At 38.3% G+C, this 27,266-nt stretch overlaps 1 protein-coding gene across 3 annotated transcripts in view; it reads left to right on the top strand.

The window, feature by feature from the left end:
- The first annotated feature begins 2,136 nt into the window (after window positions 1-2,136).
- LOC140233254 (kinesin light chain) overlaps window positions 2,137-27,266 on the top strand; it is an 89,321-nt gene continuing 64,191 nt past the window's right edge. For 2 of the 3 annotated variants that reach the window (XM_072313377.1, XM_072313368.1), the window contains exons 1-2: window positions 2,137-2,228; window positions 20,563-20,992. In XM_072313377.1, the coding sequence (XP_072169478.1) occupies window positions 20,732-20,992 (261 nt within the window). In that variant the 5' untranslated portion in view covers window positions 2,137-2,228; window positions 20,563-20,731. Of the gene's footprint in view, window positions 2,229-14,538; window positions 14,599-20,562; window positions 20,993-27,266 lie in introns of those variants that run through there. The other variant, XM_072313372.1, reaches the window with a different exon arrangement.

Raw genomic sequence — 27,266 nt, 5'->3', positions numbered from 1 at the left:
CCTAACCCTAACCCAAACTCCTAACCCTAACCCTAATCCTAATCCTGACCCTAAACCTAATCCTAACCCTAATCTTTGCTCTAACCTTACCACTAACCAGTATTTAGAGCCGGGGAGGGGGGGGGGGGGGAGTAATTGCCCTGATATATTATGCATATCTTATTTTCTCTTGTAATTCTGCTTCTTATATATTTAGCAGTATATAAATGATACAAGACTTATTGTATTATGTGTGTGTGTGTTTGGGGGGGGGGGGGGGGGATGCACTCTACACAAGCATTGCTTTTTAGCATTTCTCTCCATTTCCAGCATTACCGTATACCTACAATATTCTGTATGCATATCTTTTTATTATGTATGTTGTGATTTAATTCACAAGTTCAATTTCTGTAAAATATCCGTATATGTTAGTGTTGGAAATAGAAAAAAAAAATAAATGCATGAAAAAAGTTTCATTCCATTTAATTTCCAACAATTAACAAAAAAAATTTTATATAGGCCTGCATAGTAACACAAACTCAGTACAATGTTGTATCAAAGAAAAATATCGTGAATTGACAATAAATACTGAGGCCTTCTGGTTATACTGAATTAAATTAAAGTTGTTGGAAATGGTGGAGACATGCTGAAAAGCAAAGCTTGTATTTTGCAGTCTTCTCGTGGAGAATTACTGAACTGAACTTATGAAATTAAAGCAAATTGTCTTAAGAAAGGAAACAAGCATACACACATACAAATTAACTCTAGACAGCTCTCACAAAGATAGAGGGAGAAAGAGAGAGAGAGAAAGAAAAAAAGCTGAAGGTGCTCATCTTTGTTTAAGCATTCTTGATATAGAAATATATATGTATATATATATATATATATACATATATATATATATATATATATGAAATGAGAGAAGGGGTGTCAGAGGTCATCAGGGGTTAATTGTATTCCCCTCCCCACTTCAAAAAAAATGTAAGGGTGGAACCTGAAAAAAGTCATGGGTGTTACGATTTGTCCCATTTTTTTTTTTTTTTTTTGTGAGTGTGTGTGTGTGTGTGTCTGATTTTTTTTTTTTTTTTGGTCCGATTTTTCCCCACCAATTTGTTTTTATTTGTTGTTGTTTGTTTGTTTGTTTGTTTTAGACCAAAAAAAAAGGGGGGAGGGGGCAGGGCCCATGCTATTGACCGATTCGGGTTCGTTGAGGGCAGCAGACATTTTACGGCACAGGGCGCAGCCATAGTGGGTGTATCAGCCGACCCCCCCTGCTCTCCCCCACCCCGGGGCAACATGTTTACACGCACTTGTAACAAAGGTTCGCGCACTAAGCAAGCATTCGCGCACTCAGTACGAGACGCCTATTGGCTAAAGCAGTTTTTCATTCTGCGCGCGTGCTAATGTAGGGAGAGGGGTGGGGGAGTGCGGAGGGGGGGGGGGGGTCGGCTGATACACCCACTATGGCTGCGCCCATGCCAAAAATACACATAGCGCGTCACAGAATCGGTCAATATGATGGCAAGAAAAAGAAAGATTAATTAATGGCTGCACTGCATTAACAACATTGGGATTTGAAGCAGCATGATAAAAACAAACAAACAAACAAACAAAAATTGCATGATATGATAACAGATGATGACGTGGGTTGGCCAGATTAGTAATATTCTAGAACCTTTAAACAAAAGTGGACATTTATTCCCTAAACAACATTTCAAATCCTCAGGGAAAGGAAATGCAATATGTTCTCTCCGATCGGTCATTGTGCCATGCACTCAGTTCTTTTTCTTTCACTAATCTTTGACAGATGAAAGTTGGTTTTGAAAATGGAAAACCTACGCTTCTACCTAGGAGGTGTTTCTCATCTACTACTGTGCGTCGAGAACTCGGCAGTTGACTGTCAGACCTAGCCCTTTACCTTCGTGAAATAGCGCCATCTGCGAGGCACACACCCTAATCAATCGTAGCCATTTGTGCCGGAGACGACGACTGTAGCCTGCAAGATGCGGCTGCTGCGTAGCCACTCGATTAATAGCCAATGCACTACGTAAGCAGCAAGTAGAACTTCCACATTGCATGCATACATACGGTACAGATTCGATTGTAGTCTTGAGGCGTTACTGCACTGCCATCGCTGATGCGGAGCAAGTCAACGAAAATCTGTTTCAGCGTAATACAAATTCACCCATATTTCCCAAATGGCGTGAAACAGTGACAGATAAACCGCTAGTTGACAGGGACCTCAAAGAGTGAGTATTATTTTAATGTCGATCTGATAAGATAGTAGGCACCAAACCCTTTTAAAATTAAATTTGTAAACAGATTCACCAGTCTTCTATCAATGCCCCTAGCACCAAGAACGTAGTAAAATTAACTTTTAGTTCAAGTTTCTATCTTGCTTACAGATCTAACACACATCTAGTCTAACGTTAGGTAGTTTTCTACCACTGGTCTGAGTTGCGTTCTATGCTACTTGTGTTGTAGTTATACACAACGTTAACTACACGCAGCCGCTGTCGCGAATCGCGACAGCGCTGCACCTCTATTCCTTCGCGGACGTTGTTATCGTTCACTGTTTCCTTCATGAATATCTTTATTAATCGTGGAAAACTAAAATATAAGGAATTATCGTAATCTATGACCATCATTCAATAACCGGTATGCGATTTTTTGTTTAATTACGTCTAAAACTTACCGAAATCAGGTCTGTAAACGTCCTTACTGCTTCACTCCTCATCTGCGTGTTATATGAATGGCATTCACTCTCGTATACTACAACGTAGGTAGTCGGGGCGAAAGTGATGAGATAGTCGGGTGACCCCGACTAAAAAAGGTCAAATCATTGCCGGTGCAGCACGCGCGGATTTACTACAAGTTTTACGTAACACATGAAACGCACGGGCGCACGGGCGTAGGTAAAAAGCAACCACTTCTGAATGCGCATGCGTGGTAGTTGATTTTTTGAAGCTCTCAAAGGAAAAGATGCCACCGCACGATCTATACTCCGAAAAATTCAACAATAAGGTCTGGATACCAACAAAACGCCGAATTCAACTCAACAATCAGGAAAATATGCTGTAGGTAAGTGTTGCAATTATATTACTCTTAAAATCATACAAAATAAAAGGTATTTTATGTGATTTTGCCGTCAATAGTGACGGTCGTTTACAACGTTGAAACACTAACACATGTCAGACCCTGTGCGCAGCACAGTGTCTGGTCAGGCTAACACAACGTATACAGCATGAACAGACACCTTTGCTTTGAGGAAAAGTTTGTGTGTGGATGATGGCGTTTGGTGTAAAATAATGTTAAAAATTTACGTAAAACAAGTCTGCCTTGACTCTGTGAGTGCTCAGTGTAAAATTCTTGTTCCCTCGCTTGTCATTACATTTGTTGTTATTGGCAGTTCATTCACTGTCATTCTAACAGTTACATGCTAGTGCCATTGACACATGAAATGTAATTTATTTTATTACCAAGACTAGACTCTTAATTACTGTTTTGTGTTTGTTACCACCATTATTTTATGCACCATTATAAGCATTATTTGACTGAAAGATTGGTCTGTATCTTGTCGTCGTGATATGTTCAGTGGAAACTACTTCTATCTGGCTTAATGGAATCCCCTCCTTTGGAGAGCCATAAAAAAAAAAAAAAAAAAAAGATAAAAAAAAAAAGACTCCTCCGGACATCGGACAAATGGATGTTTCTGTCTGTGGCATTATAACGCTTGTCTGTTGAGATACTCTAATTGCAATTTGTGTGTTGCATTTATTGCATTAAAAAACCTGCACCAAGGTTCGACCTCCTGTGCCAAAATTAGACCATGTGCAAGCCAAAAGCATCTGTTTTACATGTAATTGGCAGTCAAATTTTGGACAGCGTTGTGGTTGACATGGGCAGCTTGCTTTATATGGCATACCCTCCTCTATGAAGCCAGCAGAAGCTGAATTTCTGCACATGAAATTTTCAACAAGTATTCCGTACTGGCGAAATCTGCATGTTGATATTTGATTCATATTGATTGGCAAAGAGTTGTGGGTTTTATGCAACACTGCATACTGGCACTGGTCCGAGAGTCCAGGACCAGTAAAAATCACTGTCGATGTCGGACCAGTAACTTTTTCACCAATGAGCAAGTCAAAAAAGATTTGAAAAACTGGGTACCGTCTGACACACAGGTCGGACCAGTGGAAAAAATGGGTTAGTGTGCAGCCCTGTTTTATTGTACTTATTGGTACACGTGTAGGCATGCTGATCACTGATTAGGGAAATTTAACTCAGGAGATTGTCGGTGCTGTTCATGACAATGTGATGTTCCCTTTTGCAGCTAAAGATTAGTGCATTTTTGAGATTGTTGCCTTGTTTTCTTGGTGCTTTGCCAGGAAAGTTAATCTTGTAAAACTGAGAATCCAAACACAACCATGTGATGTAGTGCTTTTCTAGTCCTTGGTCTAGCCCATCTTTAAAAATGCAAGTGAGCTTCATGTAATGTGATGGCAAGACTTCTTATGTGCCCCCACCCTCACTTGCCTAATGTGGGGTGTGCATGAATCCATACCTACAATGTACACTAACAAGAGTAGGGCAGTGTAGAGTGGTACATGGCAAAATTATGGGGGGGGGGGGGGGGTGGGGGCATAAGGAAGTCATTCCGTTTGTTGTCCAGAGACACAGTTTTACCAGTGAGAAAAAACTCTTTTCTTTCATCATGTATATGACCATATATGAAACTTCAACATTTTGAAATTATTAAAGAATTCTGATATGATGATGGTAGATGGTTGTCAATCACCAGTGTGAGATAAGTTGTAAGGTGTTTTGAAGAATATTTTGGCACAGTATAATGTTTGATACATGATTTATGCGACCTGCTAGGTGAATACGACATGTTTCCCTATGACTGCAAGTTTCTGCTTCTGTGCTTCATACAATGCTGAAGTATTACCTAACAGCAGTTCTTCCTCTCTGGCCATACAGAATGTGTGTAACCTATCTTTTAATGTGGGCATGCATCCATTAAGTCTGTGCTTGCATCATGAATGGACAAAGGAAAACAACAGTGTATAATTTGTATTTGTTTTCACTGTCTATCAAGGGTATTCTTCTAGGTATTTTGCTTACTTTACCCATAGGGCTTACTGTGTTTCTTTCCCATTTAAATTGGGATAGGTAACCTGGCATTCAACAAAAAAAGAAAGAAAGAAAATAAAAAGAGGAAACTTCTGTAATAGAGTCTTTGAGTTGTCTTGATGTATAGAAGCAGTCACACATCAGTCAGTAGGCATTGAAATGGAATCTTTTCCAACTACCATGGAACTACATGTCATGTAAAAATTTGGGTCATGATGTTCGTTACTTAATAGATATGGATTTGCATCTAATTATAAGTCTTTATATTATGGTATCAGAAGAATTGAACTACAGACTGACTGTGGTACAAACTGATCTCTGCATGAGTTAACTCATTGCTTGAAAGTGCTTTTCGTAGATTTACCATGTACATGATATATTTACAGGGAATCATCTTCTGAACAGGATTAAATTATCATGGTCAAAGTGCTGAAAACTGAACAAATTTATCAATCCTGACTGTATACATGTTTTGTGCATGTGCAGTATCATCGCTGGGGTGACAAGGCCTCGTATAGCCTACAAAATGTCAAATGTTCAGGAGAGCCAAAAAACATGGCGGCCAAAGCACTATAGTGAATCGGATAGCCTTTCCTTTGACATGCCGTGGTGGCTTCATTTTTGGAGTAAGACAACTGGGATTTGGACAGGACATCATTTAATCCATTATTTGATCATTAATCCTAAAAAAGTCATTTTCACCAAAAATGCAGATACATTGTACAAGATCTTGTCACCCCAGTGACAGTATATATTTTTTTTAAGATCCGTAACTGATGTTGACAGTGCCACAATTACACTCTTATAAATCACACTCAGTTTCAGGTTTGATTGAAGGAGCAGGAAGGGCTACTTTGATCTGTTATCATGCAGAAGCAATATTTTACAAAGCAATCACTATCAAACTAAATCAGTTTACTTTGCATTGCCAGGAAGATCTGAGAGTATTATTGTCTTTTTTCATTGACATGATCATGCGAATACATTGTATACCTTATTAACCTTACTTGCAGTACACAGTAGATGGGAATGAAGAATGTGTGTACAATGTAGGATATTGAGTATTGCACATTATGTATGATTGCAAACCATCCACACAGTGCCATATTGCAACATAAAACATTGTACATTGTAGAGAAGACTGTAGTATGTGTGTGCAGGATATTTATGTACATGTACAGTATGCTTGTGAACCAGCCACACTAAATGCTTTATATTGCAAGATAGTAACTGACGAGTACATCGTAGGTGACATCAGTGGTACACTTTGAGGAGCCATGGTAACATTTAAACTGATAGAGAATATTTTAAAATGTAATTACCTTTCATTTCCTTAAATAATTGGATTTATGTACTTACATTGTTTGTGAAGTGTATTTGTGACCATGGATATACTGTAATTATTTGCCAGGACTGTCGTTCATCAATAAGACAGTGACTGCCAATTTTTCATACTGAATACACATTCACATATATGAAAGTAAACTGTGGCCTGCTTTCAAGCCTGTAACAATGAATTACATGCTCTGCAAAATGATGATTGCAGTTCACCATGGTGACTAAAATGTGTTAACCAGTGTTACTTCTGTCTTGGTAATGTGGATAATGCTGTTTGTTAGAATCTTAACTATGTATAGCGATATAAGAAAGATGCTGTTATCTAAATACCCAAAGTTGAACAGAACATGCAGGATGTAAGATGTAAGCTGTTGTCTGTCCCTTGCCTTCACCATTGGGATTAAACTCCTGTCTCTAGTAGTTTTGTCCTGTCTATCAAAAGAACATGACACCTGAGGTATGATGAGCCAGCAGTGCAAACCACCTCTTCCCTCTATAATTTGTAAAATGAATTTGAATTTTACTTTAGGTTTTGTCCCAGATTATCTTCACTGTCAGTCTCTTTCTTCTTTGAGTACAATGTAGTTCAGGCTATTGATGTTCATTTAGTATTTGTTTATTTATTTATTTATTCATTTATTTTTGTGTGAATGACCCAGTCATATGACTAGTACCTCCTTGATATGACATATCCATATGCTTCAAATAAGATTATCAATATAACATGTTCTGCATTGTATTATGTGTAGTATACACATACCAACAAAATGGATCTGATAAACATTAGAAGAAATGCTCTGCCACTCTATCAAAAGTTGTCATTCACAGTAAAAACCAAGCGTCAGCTTCAAGTTCTGTCAGTGTGAGACTCACTTTTATGCCTCCCAGAACTATATGTTATCAGAAGACATGGGTCTGAAATCAGCATGCGGTATATTATGTGAAATTGTGGATAGCATGTTGCAAATTCATATGAAAGAAAGAAAGAGAGAAAGGAATGGGTAGCAGTTAGAAAAACAAACTTGGGGTTTACTTGGAGCTTTGGACTCTGGATGTCAGTCAGATCGGCTAAATACTGGTTAGTTGTAAGGTTAGAGTAAAGATTAGGGTTAGGGTTAGGTTAAAAATAGGGTTAGGAGTTTGGGTTAGGGTTAGAATTAGGTTCAGGATTAGGATTAGGATTAGGGCCAGGAGAAGGGTCCAGGGTAATTGTCCTAGACCTGTCAGTTGCCTTGACTAGTTATGGGTCTGTATCATTATGCAAATGAATACACTACTTGATACACCATGCATGGCATGTTGTGTTGTTTCTAGTGCATGTAGATGAGGTGTTAAACTTCCTTGAGCTATTTTCTGTCCGAGACCAACCTCAGGTCTTATGATGCTTTGCAAATAAGGCAGCTGCCTTCATTGATGTGAGGTGAAGGTTGTTAGTTTTAGAGATTGCAAACACAATTTATACGGTACTCAGTTTACAACATGGCGAAGTAGTGATCAAACTTTCCAGGTACAGAAACTCAAATCCACATTTAAATTGTTCTCTGTATGAAATTGTATTTACATGTACTCAGACATTGTACCTTTACATTTGTACACTATATCTCTGAAGGCATTAATACAAAGTGAATTCATATTCTATCATGTGACTGAGGAACCATGTTTAGGTTCGTCACATTCTTCAAATGCTGCTCCACAAATTGTAATTTTTATCTGACTTTAAGTGAATGTGTGGGTGGTTGTCATTGTGGTCCAGGTGTTTTTGCTGAGACTGGAAAACTATTTGTATTGTTTAAGATCCTGTTTGGAAACAACAAGTACTCACTAGTTTGTTATTACTACACATACATGTATATCACATACAGAGATGTACCTTTTGAATTCAATGTCCACAAGAATATTGTGAAAGTTACACTAGTTTTTTGTAGATAGCTACAGTACGGATACCTCACAGGTTTTCACAAACTAGATGTACAAGTTGTATGCAAGACACCTTCAGTATTGCTGTGGTAGGTTTCGTTGTAGTGTGTTCCTGTTTTGTATTGTGTGTGTGTGTGCGTGTGTGTGTTTGGCAAGTAAAGTCTATTGTTGGAATGAGTTATTTGTCCCCGCCGAACGAGTTCGAGCAGGGGACTATGAAACGGGCTCCGTACGTGTGTGTGTCCGTGTGTCCGTCCGTCCGTGTGTCCGTCCGTCCGTGTGTCCGTGTGTCCGTGTGTGCGTCCGTGTGTGATCAAAATGTTCAAAATGCTACTCCTTCGCCATTTCTAACCCGATTTTGATTCTGTTTGCTTTATATGATAGCACTACATGGGAGCTTTGAAACTTCTACACAGAATTTTGACCTTTGACTTCTTTGACCTTTGACCTTGATTTTTGACCTATATTGTACATTGCCTACAAAATGCTACTCCTTCGCCATTTCTAACCCGATTTTGATTCCGTTTGCTTTAAGTGATGGCACTAGGTGAGGGCTTCAAAACTTCTACACAGAATTTTGACCTTTGACTTCTTTGACCTTTGACCTTGATTTTTGACCTATATTGTACATTGCCTACAAAATGCTACTCCTTCGCCATTTGTAACCCGATTACAATTCCGTTTGCTTTAAGTGATGGCACTAGGTGAGGGCTTCAAAACTTCTACACAGAATTTTGACCTTTGACTTCTTTGACCTTTGACCTTGATTTTTGACCTGTATTGTACATTTTCCTACCAAATGCTACTCCTTCGCCATTTCTAACCCGATTTCGATTCCGTTTGCTTTATGTGATGGCACTAGGTGAGGGCTTCAAAACTTCTACACAGAATTTTGACCTTTGACTTCTTTGACCTTTGACCTTGATTTTTTTTACCTATATTGTACATTGGCTACAAAATGCTACTCCTTCGCCATTTCTAACCCGATTTCGATTCCTTTTGCTTTATGTGATGGCACTAGGTGAGGGCTTCAAAACTTCTACATAGAATTTTGATCTTTGACCTTTGACCTTCATCTTTTTACCTATATTGTACATTTTGCTACTAAATGCTACTTCCGGCGGGGACATATATTACGCACCGCGTAATTTCTACTTTTCCTTGTATTTTCATTCAGGTAATCAAGGACAGCTGAACTTCACAGCTCACACAATACCCCTGCTATGAAAGGCTTGTTTTTTTTTTTTTCCCCCACAGGTTGTGTAGGAATACAAATCACATAAATACATGCATTATCTACCTGCATTGATTTTGGATAGTACACTGTACATGTATCCTAATATAGTGTTTTGCTGTTTATGATCAATACATCTTTGTGATACACTAATTGGTTTTTTACACTGTACACTGGGCCTGCTTAGGGTTGCATACAATGTAGTGTGATACTGATATATACACCCACTATGATGAAAGAAGCTGGTGTACATGGTAGCGTAGTATTGTACAGGCACTGACATACTGTAGTGTAGCGTTGTGTTGCATAATATAACATAGACATGGCGTACTGTAGTGTAGTGCTGCATAGAGTTAGGTATAAATTTCATATACTGTATTTTTGCATTGTGTTCTATGCCGAAAGTACACAAAAAACAAAAATGAAACAATTCTTTCACGTATCCTTTGCGTAATTTGGCCTATTGTTGTGCAGGCTAGGGTAGGCACAGCGTAGGGTAATGTAAGCTAGGCATGGTTGTTATGCAACGCTATGCAAGCCTGGTGTGATCATGAAAGCCCCTTAAGCTGCTTGAAACATGTATGACATTTTACCAGCTTTTCTTTTGCCGTTATTAATTGACATCAGGTGCATATCCCATAGTGCATTTGCCAATGAACAACTAAATATTTCCTTGGTATCATAAAAGCATTGAATCTTAGTACCCAAAGATGTACTTGGAACAGTTTACATAGAACAAGGAATTATATACATTGTATGTGTTTCTATTCATCCATTTACATGTATGTCGGGTCCATGAAGAAGCTAATTTACAGGATGCTAATTTCCTGAAGATTTAATGAAGTCTGCGTAAGTTCATACTTTGATGCATATTGCAGGATAAGTCGTGTATGATTTAAAGATTAGGCTATTGTGAATATTTTAAAAGATAAATTATCTAAAAGTAGAACCATTTCCAGTGAAGATTTTCCAATATAAAAATGCCTAACTGAACATTTACAAAGGAAAAAAAAAGGCTGCTAATTGATGTATCCTTCATTATTTCTTGTGATAGCATCTCTCCTTGTACAGTAGTTGTATGGATATTAAAAAAGTAAAAGTCATATCTCAATATTGTGTTAGAATATTGTGATGTTTTCTATCATGTATTTCCCATTCAACCCAATTTATCCCCAAAACATTGAATTTGGAAAAAAAAAAATACTATTATGGTAGTTACTAAAGCAACAGTATACTACAAACATAGTGAGAGTCTGCTGATAATGCAGATTAATACCCCTTTCAGTAACCCTCCTGGCTTGGGCCAGGCCCGAGCTAAGGTATAAAATTTCAAGTTTATGAATTGGTTAGGCCAAAGTGGCCCGCGACAGGCACGGACTGTTTTGCCGCTGCTGCAGCCTAATGCCAGGACCAGGTCAGGCTCGGGCCTGGCACTGATTGTTAAGAGTTTATGACAAGTAGCAGCACCAGGCTCGGGCCAAAATTCCTTGCACGGTCAAAGGTCACAATTACTTGGCTGTGCCTCCGTCGGAGCGGGCATTCAGTTACCATGGTACATTTGTAGTTGTCCCTTACGTGGCCGAGTTCGTGAATGGGTCATTGTAAAAGAAGCGCAGCTCTGCTATATAGTTACTGAACGCAATTTTTACTGCTTGGCGTGGGCCAAATTAGCTCGGACCAGGAGCTGGCCAAAAATGCACGAGTTACTGTAAGGGGTATAAGTCGTAAATGTTCTGTGAAAGCATTTTTTACAGTATACAATTTACACTTTAGGATAAGAATTTGATGTGAGGTACCATGTAAACTGTGAGGGTGTTTGTGTCTTCATTACATTATAGTCCCACACCTGTACAATGAGGAAGTTTTTGATACTGATGCTGCAAGGACTATTTTCGTGTTTTGAATGAGTCTTATTATTAGAGTCTACGGGGACAGCTGGCTGAGTTGGAAAACTGACCAAAAACAAAAAACAAAAAACAAAAACAGTAGCTGGCTAGGACAGGCATACATGTATTCCCATGACACTTAACCTTTCATCATTGACAACATGCCTGCCCATGCTCCAGGAATTTCTCAGGATTAAGCATGTAACTCAATACCGTACCATGATTGAGTTTAAGTAATTAATATTCAGATGAATAGAACAGTATCAAGAGTTTTATACATAAATCTTGCTTGGAAAGGTAGGAAAGTAAAGGAATTTGAAAGTTTCATATATTTTTGCATTACACATTTACAGTATCATTAGTTCTTATTACAATGAATGCAAATAATGCTGTGATGATACCAAGGAGGTACTACGTAGTACGTAGTACCTCCTTGATGATACCAGGCTCTCATACGTGTAAGTTTTTGTTTGATCTACGTTTCTGCACATACATCTTCACTAAATTTTACTTTCAAATGAAAATATGATATCCTTCACTGATACATGTATATATTGAAATCAAAGCTGGGTAAAATAGCACAGGACTAACAAAGTCACTTTAAAAAAGGGCTAAATTGTTTCATGTAAAAGTGTGCAAGACATACAAATAGTGTCGTTGTTTGCAGAGTAAATTTCTTAACTTTCCTTACCAACACCTCAGGAATGACTCTCTATCTTTCTCTCGCTCATTAAAACAAAGAAAAAGAAGAAAAAAACTTGACTTAATCTGCTATCAATTGAATATATTGTGATTCCCAGAGACTTATAATACAGTTACCTTTCCTTGGGAGAGGAAAAATTAAAAACGTAAAGTAGTTGAAAAGTCAGGATGAGTGTGTGTGTTGGTTTTTTTTTTTTTTTTTTGCTTTTTTTTAAAAAATAATTCCCTTCATGTATGCATTATCCTCAAATGTCATAACATGTAATGTCATACCAGACATGCACCATTTGTCATTTGCTGTAGCTGTTGAAGTCCCCTTTTCCCCACATAGCACAATTTTTATATGGACCCTTTAATGGACCAGCCCCTTCCAAGAATGCTTCTTCAGACATCCTGGTCATTATTCAGACAGTGTTTTTTTTAAAAAATCAATAATAACTCTTCAGCCATTAATTGTGGCATCTGTTAGATTGGAGCGACAAATAAAAGCAAATGATATGATCATACATTGTACCTTAATTTTGACAATCAAAATGACGGGGAGAGATGATATATTTTTGAATAAAAAAAAACAACAACAAGCAGTGCAAATGTTAAAAACAACAGTAACTATATGGGTATGCGCAGAATACTCTAAATAGAAGCATGCATGATTCTCATGCATGGAAAGGGGGTATAAAGTATGGTGTGATGCATGCGAGTTACGTGAACATGCTCTTTTCAGATGCAATGTTTGGAAAGTAAAGTGATATTTAAGTAAAATCCAAAGGCTCTGAATTTAATTTGTAGGGGCAGCCTGCAGGCATGGACTTGCATGTTATGAGAATACCACTGCCTCTCTGGTCTCTAAGAAGTGGATTCAATTCCATTTGGACTTGAGAGAGAAAAACATGGAGGAAAGAGGGGTGGATGGAGTACAAGCAGCGGGAAAAGATTGTGTTGTAAAAGGGAGATTTTTGGAGAATGGAGCAAGATACATGTACACAATTTCCACTAGAGAATATAGTTGAGTGGGATTGCAGAATTTCAATATTTTCATGCATCCAGGAAAACATGGACACACACACACACACACACACACATGTAATGCACACACACAAAATGTTTGCTTATTATAGTTTTGTGTTACATATTTGTGACTGTAGATTGTCAGCTCAAGGATACCAGCTGTGACCATCTGCCGAAAAGATTATGTTTTGTCACATTTAGAATGTAACCTCAGAGTAAAATGTTTCTTCTTGTAGAAAATGTCAGTAGTCTCAAAATAGAAATAATACTTGTGCACTTTTATTGTGTCTTCTGTTCCTGAATCACCATCATTGAAGTGAACACTCCGGGCACGCACCCCACCCCACCCCCTTTTGTTTTTTGTTAAAACAAAAGAAAAAAAATGGGGGCGTGCCCCCCCCCCCCCCTTTACAGAATTCCTGGATCAGCCCCTGGACCCTGTATAAAATGAGCAGGTTTATGACCCTTTGACTACAAAATCTTGTTGGTGAACTTGACCAACTGTAGCTTTTTTTCAGTGAGACAAGTCTGAGTATTGCTGGTTGTTTGTCATATTTCACACTGAGAGTTGCCTTCTCTGTTTATGGTACATGTATGTACATTTGAATTCACAAAGTTGATGGGACCTCTAGCTCTGTCTGCAGGGAATGAGGTAGTGCTTACTTTGTTGCTGTGGTGTCATCCCTTGTGTCCAAGGATGTTGTGATTATGGGAGGATGATTACGTTTTCCACCAGTGCTCACGTTCATGGTGAAAATGTATGCAGAGTTGGCACTGTCCACCTAGTGTCCTAACACCCACCCACTCCATGGATCCCCACACTGAGGGGCTAGGGTCATTGTAAATTCAGTATGTGGAGAGGCACTGAGATTTGGTACATATGCAGGGTGCGAGTGCAGAGTCTGTCTAGAATTCCTACAGTCTCTCACACACAGGGCTAATACACACACAGCACAATATACTTTGCATACGCTTCAATGCAGGTCCCCACACACTCGGGAGAGGCACACAGGTATTGTGCATAGGCTTGTGCACAGTAGTGCATGGGAATACAAGCAGGCTGAATGCACGCTTATGGATTGCAGCAAATCATATTCACACACATCTAATTCGTGCGCGCACAATTAATGCATGCTCCCTGCTGACGTAAACGCAGTAGTACAAGTGTAGTAGGCGTGCATGGTTGGGCAAGCAGGACTCGGCTGTATTAGCCTCAATTCAAATTCAGTTGATGTTGGTAGTATTTCTGCTAGGAAGGATAAAACCTGTCTAAATATCTAAGAATGATATCCAAGAGACCAGAGTGAGTTGTTTTATCTGCTGCGATTGCCATGATGGGATTTTGCCATTGTTGGATATTAAAGGGACAAACTTCTAATGGCACAGGAATATAATATGGTAAGTTTCAGAAGTTCACGCCATATGAAGAGTCATTTATTTTATTGTGAATATCAGAAGCCTATACCGGTATAAGATCTTTTCAAGAAAGCAGGAAGAATCTGTTTTTCACTTCTAACTGCAGGTGACATTTCAGTTTAGTGATGCTAGCACAATCACATGAGAGGGACGTCCAGTGGTGAATATATTAACATACACTGTATTCATGAATGAAACAGCTCTATGTACGGTCCTTAGCACTGATGAGTGACCAGAAACATTCCTTAAGAATATGAACATGTTGCATTAATGTTTTGTCTGTCAATACCGTGCATGAATGCTATAGATGCACCATGATATCACAAATTTTATCCTTCAAAAAGCTTTACCACTGTAAGTGGACGTTGTGATTGTTTTGTAATAGTAAAGTTGAGCAATTTACATACAAGAGGTTAAGCAATATTGAGAAAAATAGCACCATTGCCTTGGGATATTAGCAAGTAATATTTTGAACAGCAGTCTGAGAGAGAGGCAAAATATGTAACATGTAATTACTTCTGACCTAAATCACAGATGGTGCAGCAATACCAAATTGTGAAAGGCGAAGACATGGTGCATGACCTCATTAGGTGCTGTGAATAGTAACTTGCTGAGTACCCTAGGGCCCACAGCATGAGAAAGATTTGGTTATCAGTCAAGACTGGATGAAGCGCAAGCTTCTGTGAACATTTTTTAGGATAACAGCACTTGGTAGGGATGTTTCCTGTTCAAGACTTGTCATGGTGTCAGTTTCATACAGTGTTGGCAGAATTGTAGTGAGAAGTAGAAAAAAACAAACTTGATACTAAATCATGTATAATGGGTATGCATCCACCATGAACTCACAAGCGTATTTATGACTCCAATTAATGATAAAGTATAGGCATTATAGTCACAAAGAGAAACAATTGTCAAAAGAGATGTATACACATAGGTCCTGAAAGTAGCAAGTGAAAGGAAAGTGCTCAAGAGATTGATGACAATTATAGCCTATAGGCCTAATGCACAGATACACTTATTTGTTTGACCGCAGGAGTGCCATCCAACATGATTGCTTTGCAGGCTTCTCAGAGTACCATGTTTGAATACTCGCAGAAAATTCCTCCCACGGAATAGGGTGTGAATTGTTCCCATTTGATTGCATTGCATTTTTAAAAAAATAACTTCAAACACATAGTGTTCATGCATTCCTATGTTTAAAAAAAAATGCTGTGAAAACTGAATAGAATATCATATTTTGGGAATTGATGTATGTGTACTCGGCAAATAAATATACTGATGCATATGATATCAATGCATCCAACAAACATTGCAACTTGTTGACCAAGGGAGGATGCTCTTGTAATGATATTTGCCTTTCATGAATTTCTAGTAATCTGCTATTTCTTATGCATTAACTTACCTAACGGTAGTTATTTCAATTCTGAAAATTTTCTCCTTTGAGGCAGTTTTTCTATATGTGAGATAACTATGGCCAGATGGAAATGCCCAGCAGAATATCAGTTGATTTAAATTCTTGTCAACTTCTGCTTAAAGCCAGAAATTATCATCTTTGGAAAATATTTAAGTTCTGTAGTTATTCACAGAGCTTAAATGATGACCAATTTATGACTGCAAGTATGCATTTGTACCTGCATGTTTTTTTTTTTTTTTTTTTTTTTTTTTTTTTTTTAGTAGGCCCCTAAATCAGGGTTCGAAATTGGCGATGGTCCGCTGGCCATTGGCCACCCAAAGTCACGTCGGACTAGCTAAAAATCATAAAATTCTGAAGTTACTAGTCCGTCTGGCTAGCCAAAATATTGCTTCAGTGTTAAAATTGATTCTAAGTAGTCCGCCTGGCTAGTTAAAAAAAAGTTAAGTGCGACCCCTGTAAATGGTTTAGAATATGTTTGATTATAAATCATCTCCCAAGAGAAGAGCTAAGAATGATAGAAATCAGACATTCAATGTTATAGACCGATTCTGTGACGCGCAATGTGTATTTTTGGCATGGGCAGCGCCATTACTGCGGTGTATCATCCGACCCCCCCTCCTCTCTCCCCACCCCTCTCACGCGCACGGAATGAAAAACTAATGCATGGTTGTTTTAGCCAATGGGCGTCTCGTACTGAGTGCGCGAATGCTTGCTTAGTGCGCGAACCTTTGTTACAAGTGCGCGATAAACATGTTTCCCGTGGGGTGGGGGAGAGGAGGGGGGGTCTGCTAATACACCTCAAAATGAGCTTATGGCTGCGCCCAGTGCCACAAATTGTCTGCTGCCCTCAACGAACAAGAATCGGTCTATAGAATGTTGATAGAACAAGGAAATATAATGTTTTCAATAACGTGATAATCCATGCATTGCAAATTGCTATTCATAATCTATGCACAAGAGCATGAACAGTTACGTACATTCAAAAAGTGTCTGTCCTGAATGAACATGCAGGCGCGGCGCTAGGGTGCAATTAACTCGCCAAAAGCTTATGACCTCGAAGCCTCAGTTACAAAAAGTAGACAGCTTGTGTGCGTAAAACCGCTGGGGAAGTGTTGCAGGACAATCGCAATATCTCACCTCAAAGCCATCAAATGATTAAATCTATACAGCAAACTGAAGAAGAAACTATTCTCTAACTCGTAATGTTAGTTATTTGGGGTTTTATTGAGGATAAACGTGTGAAAATAATGTCAAAACTTAGCTTCCAAAACAGAAAATTTGGTCTCAAAACAAGTGTTATTTTCTCACATTTCCCTTCATTGCACAAAAATGAAACTTCGGTATATGACTTATGGTAGTATATCCATGCTGCTCTCCAAATATCTTTTCTGTATCATTTGGCGCACAGCTATGTCTGGAAAAAATCGAGATCACTGTCACTTGTGACCCACGTAAAATCCATGGCGTAAGGAATACGCAGTCCGATGTATTGGTTTTTGTGCTGCTTGAAACAGTTGAAGCACAAAGCAGGGTTCCTCTCTTGCCCACTCACCACCCTGCTGACCGAAAATCGACCTCTGTCGCATTGCGCCGAGCCTGACACCGCTGATTGGCTAAGCGTGCACTCACCAGTAGAAAACGCATGCGCAGGAGGATGATCTAGTTGTGCATGTCCAGTATCTTCTCTTAAAGTTGGTTGTCTTTTTGCTCTTATTTTTACCTAACCACTAATTGCACAAACACGAGACTTCGCAGGTAGTGAGTCTGGTGTATACAGACTAGTAATATGTTGATCAAATGCATATTCATGCAGGCGCAGACTTGTGTCGGGAAAAAATCGTAACCCTTTCCCACAGTCGACTCAAGCAGAAAAATACACATATCTCGAAAGATACATCAGCGTTTTCGCCCAAAAATCATATGAAGGATGATATATTCATATTTGATATATGTGTGAAGTTTCAAGGGATTTGGTGGTAAAATAAGGGAGATACGAGGAGGTGAACTTTCGAGATTTTTTGTCCTTCCCTCCGCACAGCGCTTCGATGACCGTTAAGAATTCAAAAGCTTTGGCCTCTTATCAGTGAGTTAATTGCACCGTAGCACCGGGGCTGTGGAGAGAATATTATGATTAAAAGTTGTTATTGCGGGGGAAAACAGTTTTTCACATTTTCTAAAGCACTGAAACATAATTTATTATGATGTCACCAGTTGTCAAGGGGACCGATCTTCAAAAGCCCTGAACAACACTTTCAGCTGCTGGCAAAGTATGATCATTTCCTGTAACATACAGTATGACCTTGCCCTATAGCCACACAAGACCTTGTGTGGTTCTTACAGCTTGAATGACTTATTACACCTTTCTATGCAGTGAGTGCTATGTTTAGCATGAAACAGCAGTATTACATCATTCTACATGAAAGAGCAGTTGAGCATGGATTCCTCTTCAGGTTTGCAGTCAAAGGGATTTGGATTTGATATGGAGGTTTTGCTGTCAGTCCATATTCATGAGATTAAGGACCAGCCTCACCCTAGATTGTTCATCCTGGGATTCAGTTTCCCCTTTCTCCATCATCCAAGCTGGGATTACTTTTATCAGGGACTTTGCTGTCTGTGAGTCTGGAAGAATTGATCCCACCAACCATTCTTTCAGAGAAATAGGAGCCCTGTAAACCTGTCGTACTTGTTTACGTCCATTGCTATGTAGTGAAATTGTCATACGCTTTGATAATACATGTACATCAATGCCATGATATTTCAAAAATGCCATGATGTGATGCATCACACGTTACCCCGGGGTACTGTTGTACCCCGGGGTACCATGTTGTGTAGCGCCACCTCACGTCCACTCGAGGACAGCCGCTGGGAAATGCATGCACTGTGTGTGCGTGTACATGTACATAGTCATTCCCATGCCACTGCATGTTATACTATGCATGCATGGTACGCTGTGCTAGCAATAGCGTGTGCTTCAGTGCAGTGCAGCATAGTGCAGTGCAGTGACTAGCGCGTGCTAGCTCCAGCACCAAAATAATTTCCCACTTTTTGGCAGCCAGGGTACAACCTTTAAAAAAGAAAAAAAAATTCAACAAAATGGCTGATTTTTATTTGGTACCCCGGGATACCATGTATGTCATCATATTTCAAATATATATCTATAAAAAATAAAACCTACATATGGGTCGTCAACGTGCAGAACGGCATTGAAACATGAAGTCATTGTAGGATCTGTAAGCATCTTCTAGTATCATGCAAGTATTCATCACTATAATTTCAGAAAAGAAATGCAATGTACATAATGATTTGGGTAATGTTACACCATGTTGCAATGAGCCTTTCTTTGTTTCAGGACTTGCACATTTTGGACAAGGATTTCAGCCCTCACATATGTAGCCATTAGCATTTACCTTCCCTCAGTAGATATTTCCATGAAAGAATGCCACAACAAAGGGCATTACATTTGTGCAGATGAGATGAAATCACAACAGAAAAATCATTATTTGTCGTCAATAAATTATGCAGAACAAAGGCATTTGATTAATAGCATACAGGATGGTCCATGAGGGGTTTGAGCATGTCACTGCATAATCATGCTCAGATTCTTAGCAACATCTTCAAAAGCCAGCAACATGCTCAAAATAAGATGTATATTCAAACATGTGAAAAACTGCCAAAACTTGAGTAACAGCTATCTTCTTAGAAAATTTGTGTGCAAAACATGAGACAGAACATCAAACATGAGCATCTCAACAAAAAAATAAGTCATGACTTATTGTGTGCTGCACGCTCGTGATGTGCACACATTCAATTTCTGCAATATTCTCACATTCAGAGCCTGCAACGTGCTCAAATTTCAAGTTGTGCACCATCCTGGACATATTGTATAGGCACTGTACAATGTGAACTCAAATCAGTTTCATAGAGACACTACACTGTAAATTTGACTGCTCCATCATATCTCTTCACACCATAGCCAATGAGCACTAATCTTCATTAGGATGTGAACTGGCTTTGATTCATGCATTTGTACGGCTACTAGTATTTGAACAACCTTAGTCATGCACGAAACAATGAGATTGTACCACTGTGTAGAGATCTGTCAGAAGAGAGGCTCTTTGCATCTCCAGTGTTTGATCAGCCTCATCACTGACATTTGGTGTCTGATGCATGCTGGGTTTTTCAGCGCCTGTATTGACATTTAACCATTGTTGGGTCATTGTAGGGGATATGAGCAGTTATCTAGTTATCACATGACGTGGCTGCATGTCCCACAATTGTCACATGTAGCGATACCAAAGTTCACTGGACAGGAAAGGATGCCACTATATCATAGATTTGTAGCCGATCTAGATTAGAAAGTGACATGACAGTAGATATGATGTTGGAAACAAACTTTCATTACATTACAAGGCAGGTGTACTGAGCAGTTGGCCCTGTATCAGGTTTCCCCTTATCTGAGCTTTATAAATTATTTTCTGCCTTTTACGAGTACATAATTTATTGAAATAATGATTTTGTCCCTTTTTTCCCAGAACTCAGAGAGTGTGCTTTCTGCTGTGAAGAGGATCCACCATCATTGAATTTTATCGCCTGTAGCAACAGCCCAAACAAACCTTGTGCCAGCTGCTTGTGGGAAGAAGGCGTGTGTGACTCCCCCTGCGGTTCTGGTACCCCACACCCCCCAACCCACTGCAGCCAAGCATGTCTGGCTCCAAAAACTCCACCTCAAACAGTGGGGGTGTGCAGAACCTGTCCCAAGAGCAGATCATCACAGGCACCAAGGAAGTCATCAAGGGCTTGGAGCAGCTCAAGAACGAGCACAATGACATCCTCAACAGCCTCTACCAGAGCCTCAAGATGCTCAAGAAGGACCAGCCCGGTGACTCCAACCTCGTGGAGGAGAAGACCGACATCATTGAGAAGTCCCTTGAGAGTCTTGAGCTGGGTTTGGGTGAGGCAAAGGTGAGTCTAGCAGTGAGAGCTATAGAGCTGTAAGGAGGTATTGGGGGGGGGGGGGGGGGAGGGAGGGGAGAGAGAGAGAGAGAGAGAGAGAGAGAGTGTCTGAATGAGTATTCAATGCATCCTGATGATGAGTGGCGTAGGATGTGTTGGTTTGTTTGTTTGTTTGTTTGTTTTCTGATGAAGGATAGCTGGTGATGTAAGTGTTGATTGTGATTTACCTTGCAGTGATAACACTGGTCAGCCATTTTTTTTTTCTGCTAGAGGCATAATATACTGTGAATGACATTGAATGACAACAGCTACAGCTGTAATTACATAATTTAGATTTGAGCATGTTCGAGTATTCTATCAATTGGTAAGTGCAAGCATATTGCTGTTAGAGCAACAAAACCTCTTATCTCAAAAAATTCAATTTATGTTTTGGAGAGCGAAAAAACGAAACAAAAAACAAAGAAGCCAGAGCACTATAACAAATGGGATTGCCTTTCCTGTGACATACGGTGATGGCTTAATTTTTGGAGCAAAACAGCTAGAATTCGGACAGGACATCACGTAAGTGACTATGTGACAGTAATAAAAAAAAGTGATTTTCACCAAAATCTGAGATACAAGGTCTTATCACCCCAGCGACAGTATATATCATGCCCACTTGCAAAATATTGAGCTGCCTAACCACTGAGTGGACTTATTGTTCTATTTAGATATGAATATTCATGACAGTTTTATGTTCTATTTTCTTTTTGTGGTTGAACAAGTTTCAAATTTAGGTGCCCCACTTCCATTGACCACTAGCCTGATTGTGGCATTAGCAAAAAGCAAAACAAGACAAAACAGTATTGATCAAATGAAAATATAAGAGCAACACACAGGGTCTGCAAAATCATTAAACTTTCTTTCTGCCATATAGCCTTTTGGTCCACTGTGCCTGCCAAAAAATGCATCCATCATAGTTATAGGGATGACAAAAACAGAATGTAGCCATGTTTGCATTCAATTGGCAGGGTGTAATCTTTGAGACAGGTCAAGTGCTAGATGACCATTAGGTCATTTCGCACTGAAAAATAGATTAAGTTCGCCCAGTCATAAAGATTTGTTTGAATTGGCCCTGTCAATCCTGAAGCCCTGTTTGATATCTGTCATTATATTGTATCTATAACTATTTCCAGGTGACCTGTTTGGTGAAAGTGGGCCAAATTACATCAAATTGTGCATAGCCAGTTTAACAAGATATGAGAAACCACTGAAGCATGACTGGGAAGAAATTTATTTTGTTACAGATTTTCCATTATGCAGGTTTCCAAACCTATGTTTCATTACTGGCAAGAGGTATTATGAAACAAACTTGTTTGTTTTTCTCATGCATGGATAACTCCAGTAGCCTTAGGCACAAATTAGATTGTGTGTTTGCAAGAATACAAGAATTTCAAAGGTTACAAACATGGCATGCATTGTAAGGTAAAGTGACAGAAATATACTTGCATATGATAGTGTTTTTTTTTTTTTTTTGTTAGTCTAGGTGTGGTAATGGTAATGGTAATGGTTTATTTAAAAAATTCATTTGCAACCATGAACATGGCTGAATTGCAGAATTTTGTACAGTGTAATATTTCATTTTATGGTAACATACATAATCATACAATCAGTCTACGATTAAAAGATAAAACTACACAATTATATACATACATATAGAAAGCCACCTGATAACCAAAATAGCAGAATTAATCAAATACACTTATACACACACATTGAGAAATCTGCTAGGGAAATTATACATAATCTTCATATCACCATCATATACATACACAAACGTATAGACTAAAATATATCAAAAATACACAAATCATTACACTTTTCCGACAACTTTCAAATTTTGTTTACATCAAATACATGTGCTGAAAAAAAAAAAATTAGGCCGTGTGAGTTTTAAAATCTGAATCACAGATATTGATTGGACCATTGTACTAAACAGTGTCAGATGGTGCCAAGGACAAAACATGGAAGAGACAGGGTCTATTGTTGATGGAAGGCACCACTCCTACTGGCTGGGTTCATCACATGGATCAATACTCTTAACTAATTAATACTGCAGGCAGAGCATTTCCAATATAATGGCTCTGGAAATCTAAGGGGGTGGGAAATGCATTCAATCTGGGTTTTGAAGGATGCTAAAAGCATTCAAAACTGAAATTTTAATTAATCTGACAGTGATGCTCTCACTTAATTCAGCTTTGCTTTCCAGGGTGCCATTTGTAAAGCTCCTTTGTATCTGCAGTTTCTGATTCAGTGGAAATTGAATTAATGTTTAAAATTCATGCTTCAATGCTATTTACAGAGTACTGTCTACTAAACTGTGCTTCTGCTGAACAAAAAAAAAAAACCCTCAACAACACAACTTTGCAATAAGATAGATTCACAGTAATGATTTTTAGTGTCAAAGTGTTATTTTGACATTTGTATCTTAGGACTATAATATAAATGTTTTCATTACCATGTGGTTCATCCTGTTATTTTTTAATTTTGTTTAAGGGGAAAATGTAGTGATTCTGTGGTTTATAGTATCGCTTGAAATGTCACTGGTGCCCAGATTGTGACAGATTTATTTGCAGATTGTAGGTGTTTTCATAGGTTTGATTTGATTTGATTGAAAGGTATTTTATAAAAATCATGCATGGCAGCCATCAGGCTGAAATGCAGACATGTTAACATTATGAAACCAGTTTGAAAACACTGAAATGGGTACAAAACAATAAAAGATACATAGGGAGAATAAAAAAATATAAAAAATATCCATGGATCTTGAATATTTCACGATAGAAATGGGCCTTTACTATAAAACAAAAACAAATAATACGGTTGCAATTTCTACTTATTGTAAAAAAAGAAAAGAAAACAGTCCAAAAAACTGTCATAGATTGAACATATCAATTAAAAACTAAAATATATTAACATTAACACAATGAATTTCAATGTGCATTCTATCCTTTTTCTGGCACCTCTATGCTCATTATTACATAATTATTATTAATTTTATTACATAATGAATATCAGTTAACTGGCAAAATTCTGACACAAAAAAAAAAAAACACTATGAAATATACACATATTCAGTAATTACGTTATTCCGCATATTGTGTGTAATGTAATACTGCAAGTTGAGGTTGGCCATGGGGAAAGATTGCTGAAAATGAAAATTTCTGCTGAATGCTTTTAAAGGTCACAACATTAGTTCTGAAAAGAACTGTCTTATGTTGTATTTTTCTGAAATACTTCTGTACGGTAATTGAAAACAGCCTTGATATAGTGGTGCATTAATGTGTCATTCTGCCAGGTCTTATGTTTGTACATAATGTACATTATAATGCAGATTGGGGAAGTCATCTTTGGACTGACATTTTGGACTACATGGTTTGTATGGAAAGATACCACCATGAGACATCGTTAAACACTGCAAGTGCATCTCAGTTTACCAGAGAACAAAAAATGGAGATATTTTCTGTTTGATTCTGTGCCATAAGATGCTGTATCTAAAGGTTAGCATTGCTCATCCGGGATTAGATGCTGGGCGCCCACAGGGCATGAATACATAGAATACATTAGATGATGACGAGGGATGAAAGATTGGGATGGATGGAGGAGAAATCCATCAAGGGAGGGAGTAGGGGGTGGGAAGCATGTCTGCCATCTTGTCCGGCTACACACATGGATGACACTGTATTCCTTGCAGCATCCTGTTGATAAATGCAGCTGATTATGGTGTTCTACTTCTGCTATTGATCCCGGTAGACAATCATTTCAGTTCTCCTGTATTATTCAAAAGAAGGCTTAGCTTGCAATACTTGAGAACACAGGTTTGGGCACGACATATTGTAAGCTGTACTCTCTGAGCATTTATATAAATCATCTCTTAGCACACGCTGTTCTTGAGTGTTTTGATAAGAAGTATCCATACAGCTTTACTTCTAGGCTGCTGTGCTGTGCGCACATGCATGCCATTAAACGCTTTGGGCTCTATGCAGTACATATTATGAAATTCAATGATCTCCAGACTTTGATTTACAGATTATCACTGCTGTGCATTTAAGAGCATTTGTTTTACCTTGTATTAGAAATATTGTGATAGTAATATCCAGATCAATATAATCGGGCTATATGTTTTTGTTTTTGTTTTTATTGAAGGTAGATGTACAATGTAGAAAGTTGTAGTAATTGTGTTATGAATATCACTAGCCTGCAATTCTCATTTTAAGGAATGTCACAATACAGAAGAAAGAGAGTTCCAAAAGCCCTTTATGTGAGTATAATCCACTTGTGGAAGAAGAAAAAACAAAAACAAAACACACACACACCAACAATCGTGATGTGTGTATGCATACGGTATTGTGCCACTATTATGCTGTATTAAATGTCAAGCCTGATAATGCTGAGATTTTCCCTTGCTATTGAGAGTGAACCTTTTGGGCTGTAATCCTGAAATCAGGCTGATGATTGTGATGATGTGTCAAAGAGAAATTGTGTGTGCTTATTTAGAATAAGTCCCTTTAAGCCTCTTTCAGGCCATACTGTAAGTACATTGTACCATGGTTTGTGTGAAACAGACATGGCATTCTGAGCATTCCAAGTCACGGTTCAGTAGAAAATTTCAGTAATGCAGGGAGGCCTTCTTAGTGGAAAGTGGAAAGGTTTGTAACAGTACTGTAGTGGGTGATGAGCTGAGTAACATGAATCAAGCAATTGGAAATGTATTGATTTGTTTCAAGGATGCTGGATAATATGCCATAGACAAGATGATGAAACTATTAATTGAAGAACAACTGAGACACTAGGACAATACTTGGAGATTATGAATACATTGCAGTGCCATTATGAAGAATGCGTTTGGCAAGCTTGATGGTCTTTCTGCAGTCATTCGGAGGTCTGCTAGACATACACAAGAAACTATGTCATCTCTTCATGTTGTAAAGTGAGAATGCATTATATTGTTGACATTTGGTTGCCTGTCATCATGTGCTGTGTTTACAATACAAGCCAATTGCCTTTCATAGATTTTCAAAGACCTCATGAACATGTATCTGGATTATACAAATCATGATATTGCAAGGCAGGAGTGATTGCACATTTGTTCTCCTAAATGTGCATTAAGATACTTTTTATGCTAGTTTTTAGTAAAACTATTTTGTTCACATTTTGTATATTTGAGTAGTTAACACTGATTAATATTTTCATGTTGTTTTTTATCCCTAACTCACATGTTAGAAATATTTTGAACCACTACAACTGTTGGTTTTTGTTTTTGTTTTGTTTTTTTGTCTGCAAATGTTAGCATTGGGCTTTCATACAGAGAAAGCAAATTTATCGCTTTCATACAGAGAAAGCAAATTTATCAGACTAATTTAGAAAGTACTTGGGTACATTTCATGGCTTTTGTGTATGACATTTACATCCATAGAGATTAGAGCACATCCATATTAAAACACAAGTCAACTCATGTGGCTCAGACTTTTGCTTTAGTGGTTCATCCTGAGAGGAATCTTTGATCCTCAAATGGTTACAATATTTTTGGTTACTTTTCTTATATTACCCGCATTTTCAAAGATTTTTTTCTTTTTCTTTTTATGTTTTAATGTAGACCAACCGTTTTATGGAGGGGAATTATTCATGAATGTCTTGAGCAGCTTGAATTGGACACAGCACTCAGATAATTTGATTGCATTAAAAAGAAAAAAAAAAGGAGTGCATATTCTTGAATTTGGTATGCTCATTTGCCCCCTAATTTGACAGTTAAATGTAAAGATTTGTGCAATTTATTTTTAAAATTGTTTCCTTAGACATATTAGGCTTGATTGTGGACCAGATTGTGATTGATCATTTTGAATAATTCTTCAGGCTGAGTGGATTATAAAGCCAGTAAAAGTCAACTGAAAGCCCTGAAGTGCTTTGCTTCATTGGTGATATATTTCTGTTAAAGTATGCTATTCTAATACACAAAGAAATGTCATGGAAAGCAGGGCACGATATTGTTGCCAGGGAAATAGTATTTACTTTCATTACCTCTGTATCAGTTGGGGCTCCACACAAATTGGCAACAGGCAGCAGCATTATTGACCAGTGATTTCAATAATTGCTGATCGGCAAGTTCGTTTGACTCGTCCGTCATGCAAATTTGGAGGCCTTCTCGCGAGAAGCTGTGCTCTTTCCTCCACTGTTTTCACACTTGTCGCCAAAACAGAAATTACATCAGCGCCAAAAATGTACTTCGCCGCATGTAAAACTTCCC

This window comes from Diadema setosum, chromosome 1 (assembly GCF_964275005.1).
Source record: "Diadema setosum chromosome 1, eeDiaSeto1, whole genome shotgun sequence".
In the NCBI taxonomy this organism is placed as follows: Eukaryota; Metazoa; Echinodermata; class Echinoidea; order Diadematoida; family Diadematidae; genus Diadema; species Diadema setosum.
This window is presented reverse-complemented; position numbering and strand designations above follow the sequence as displayed.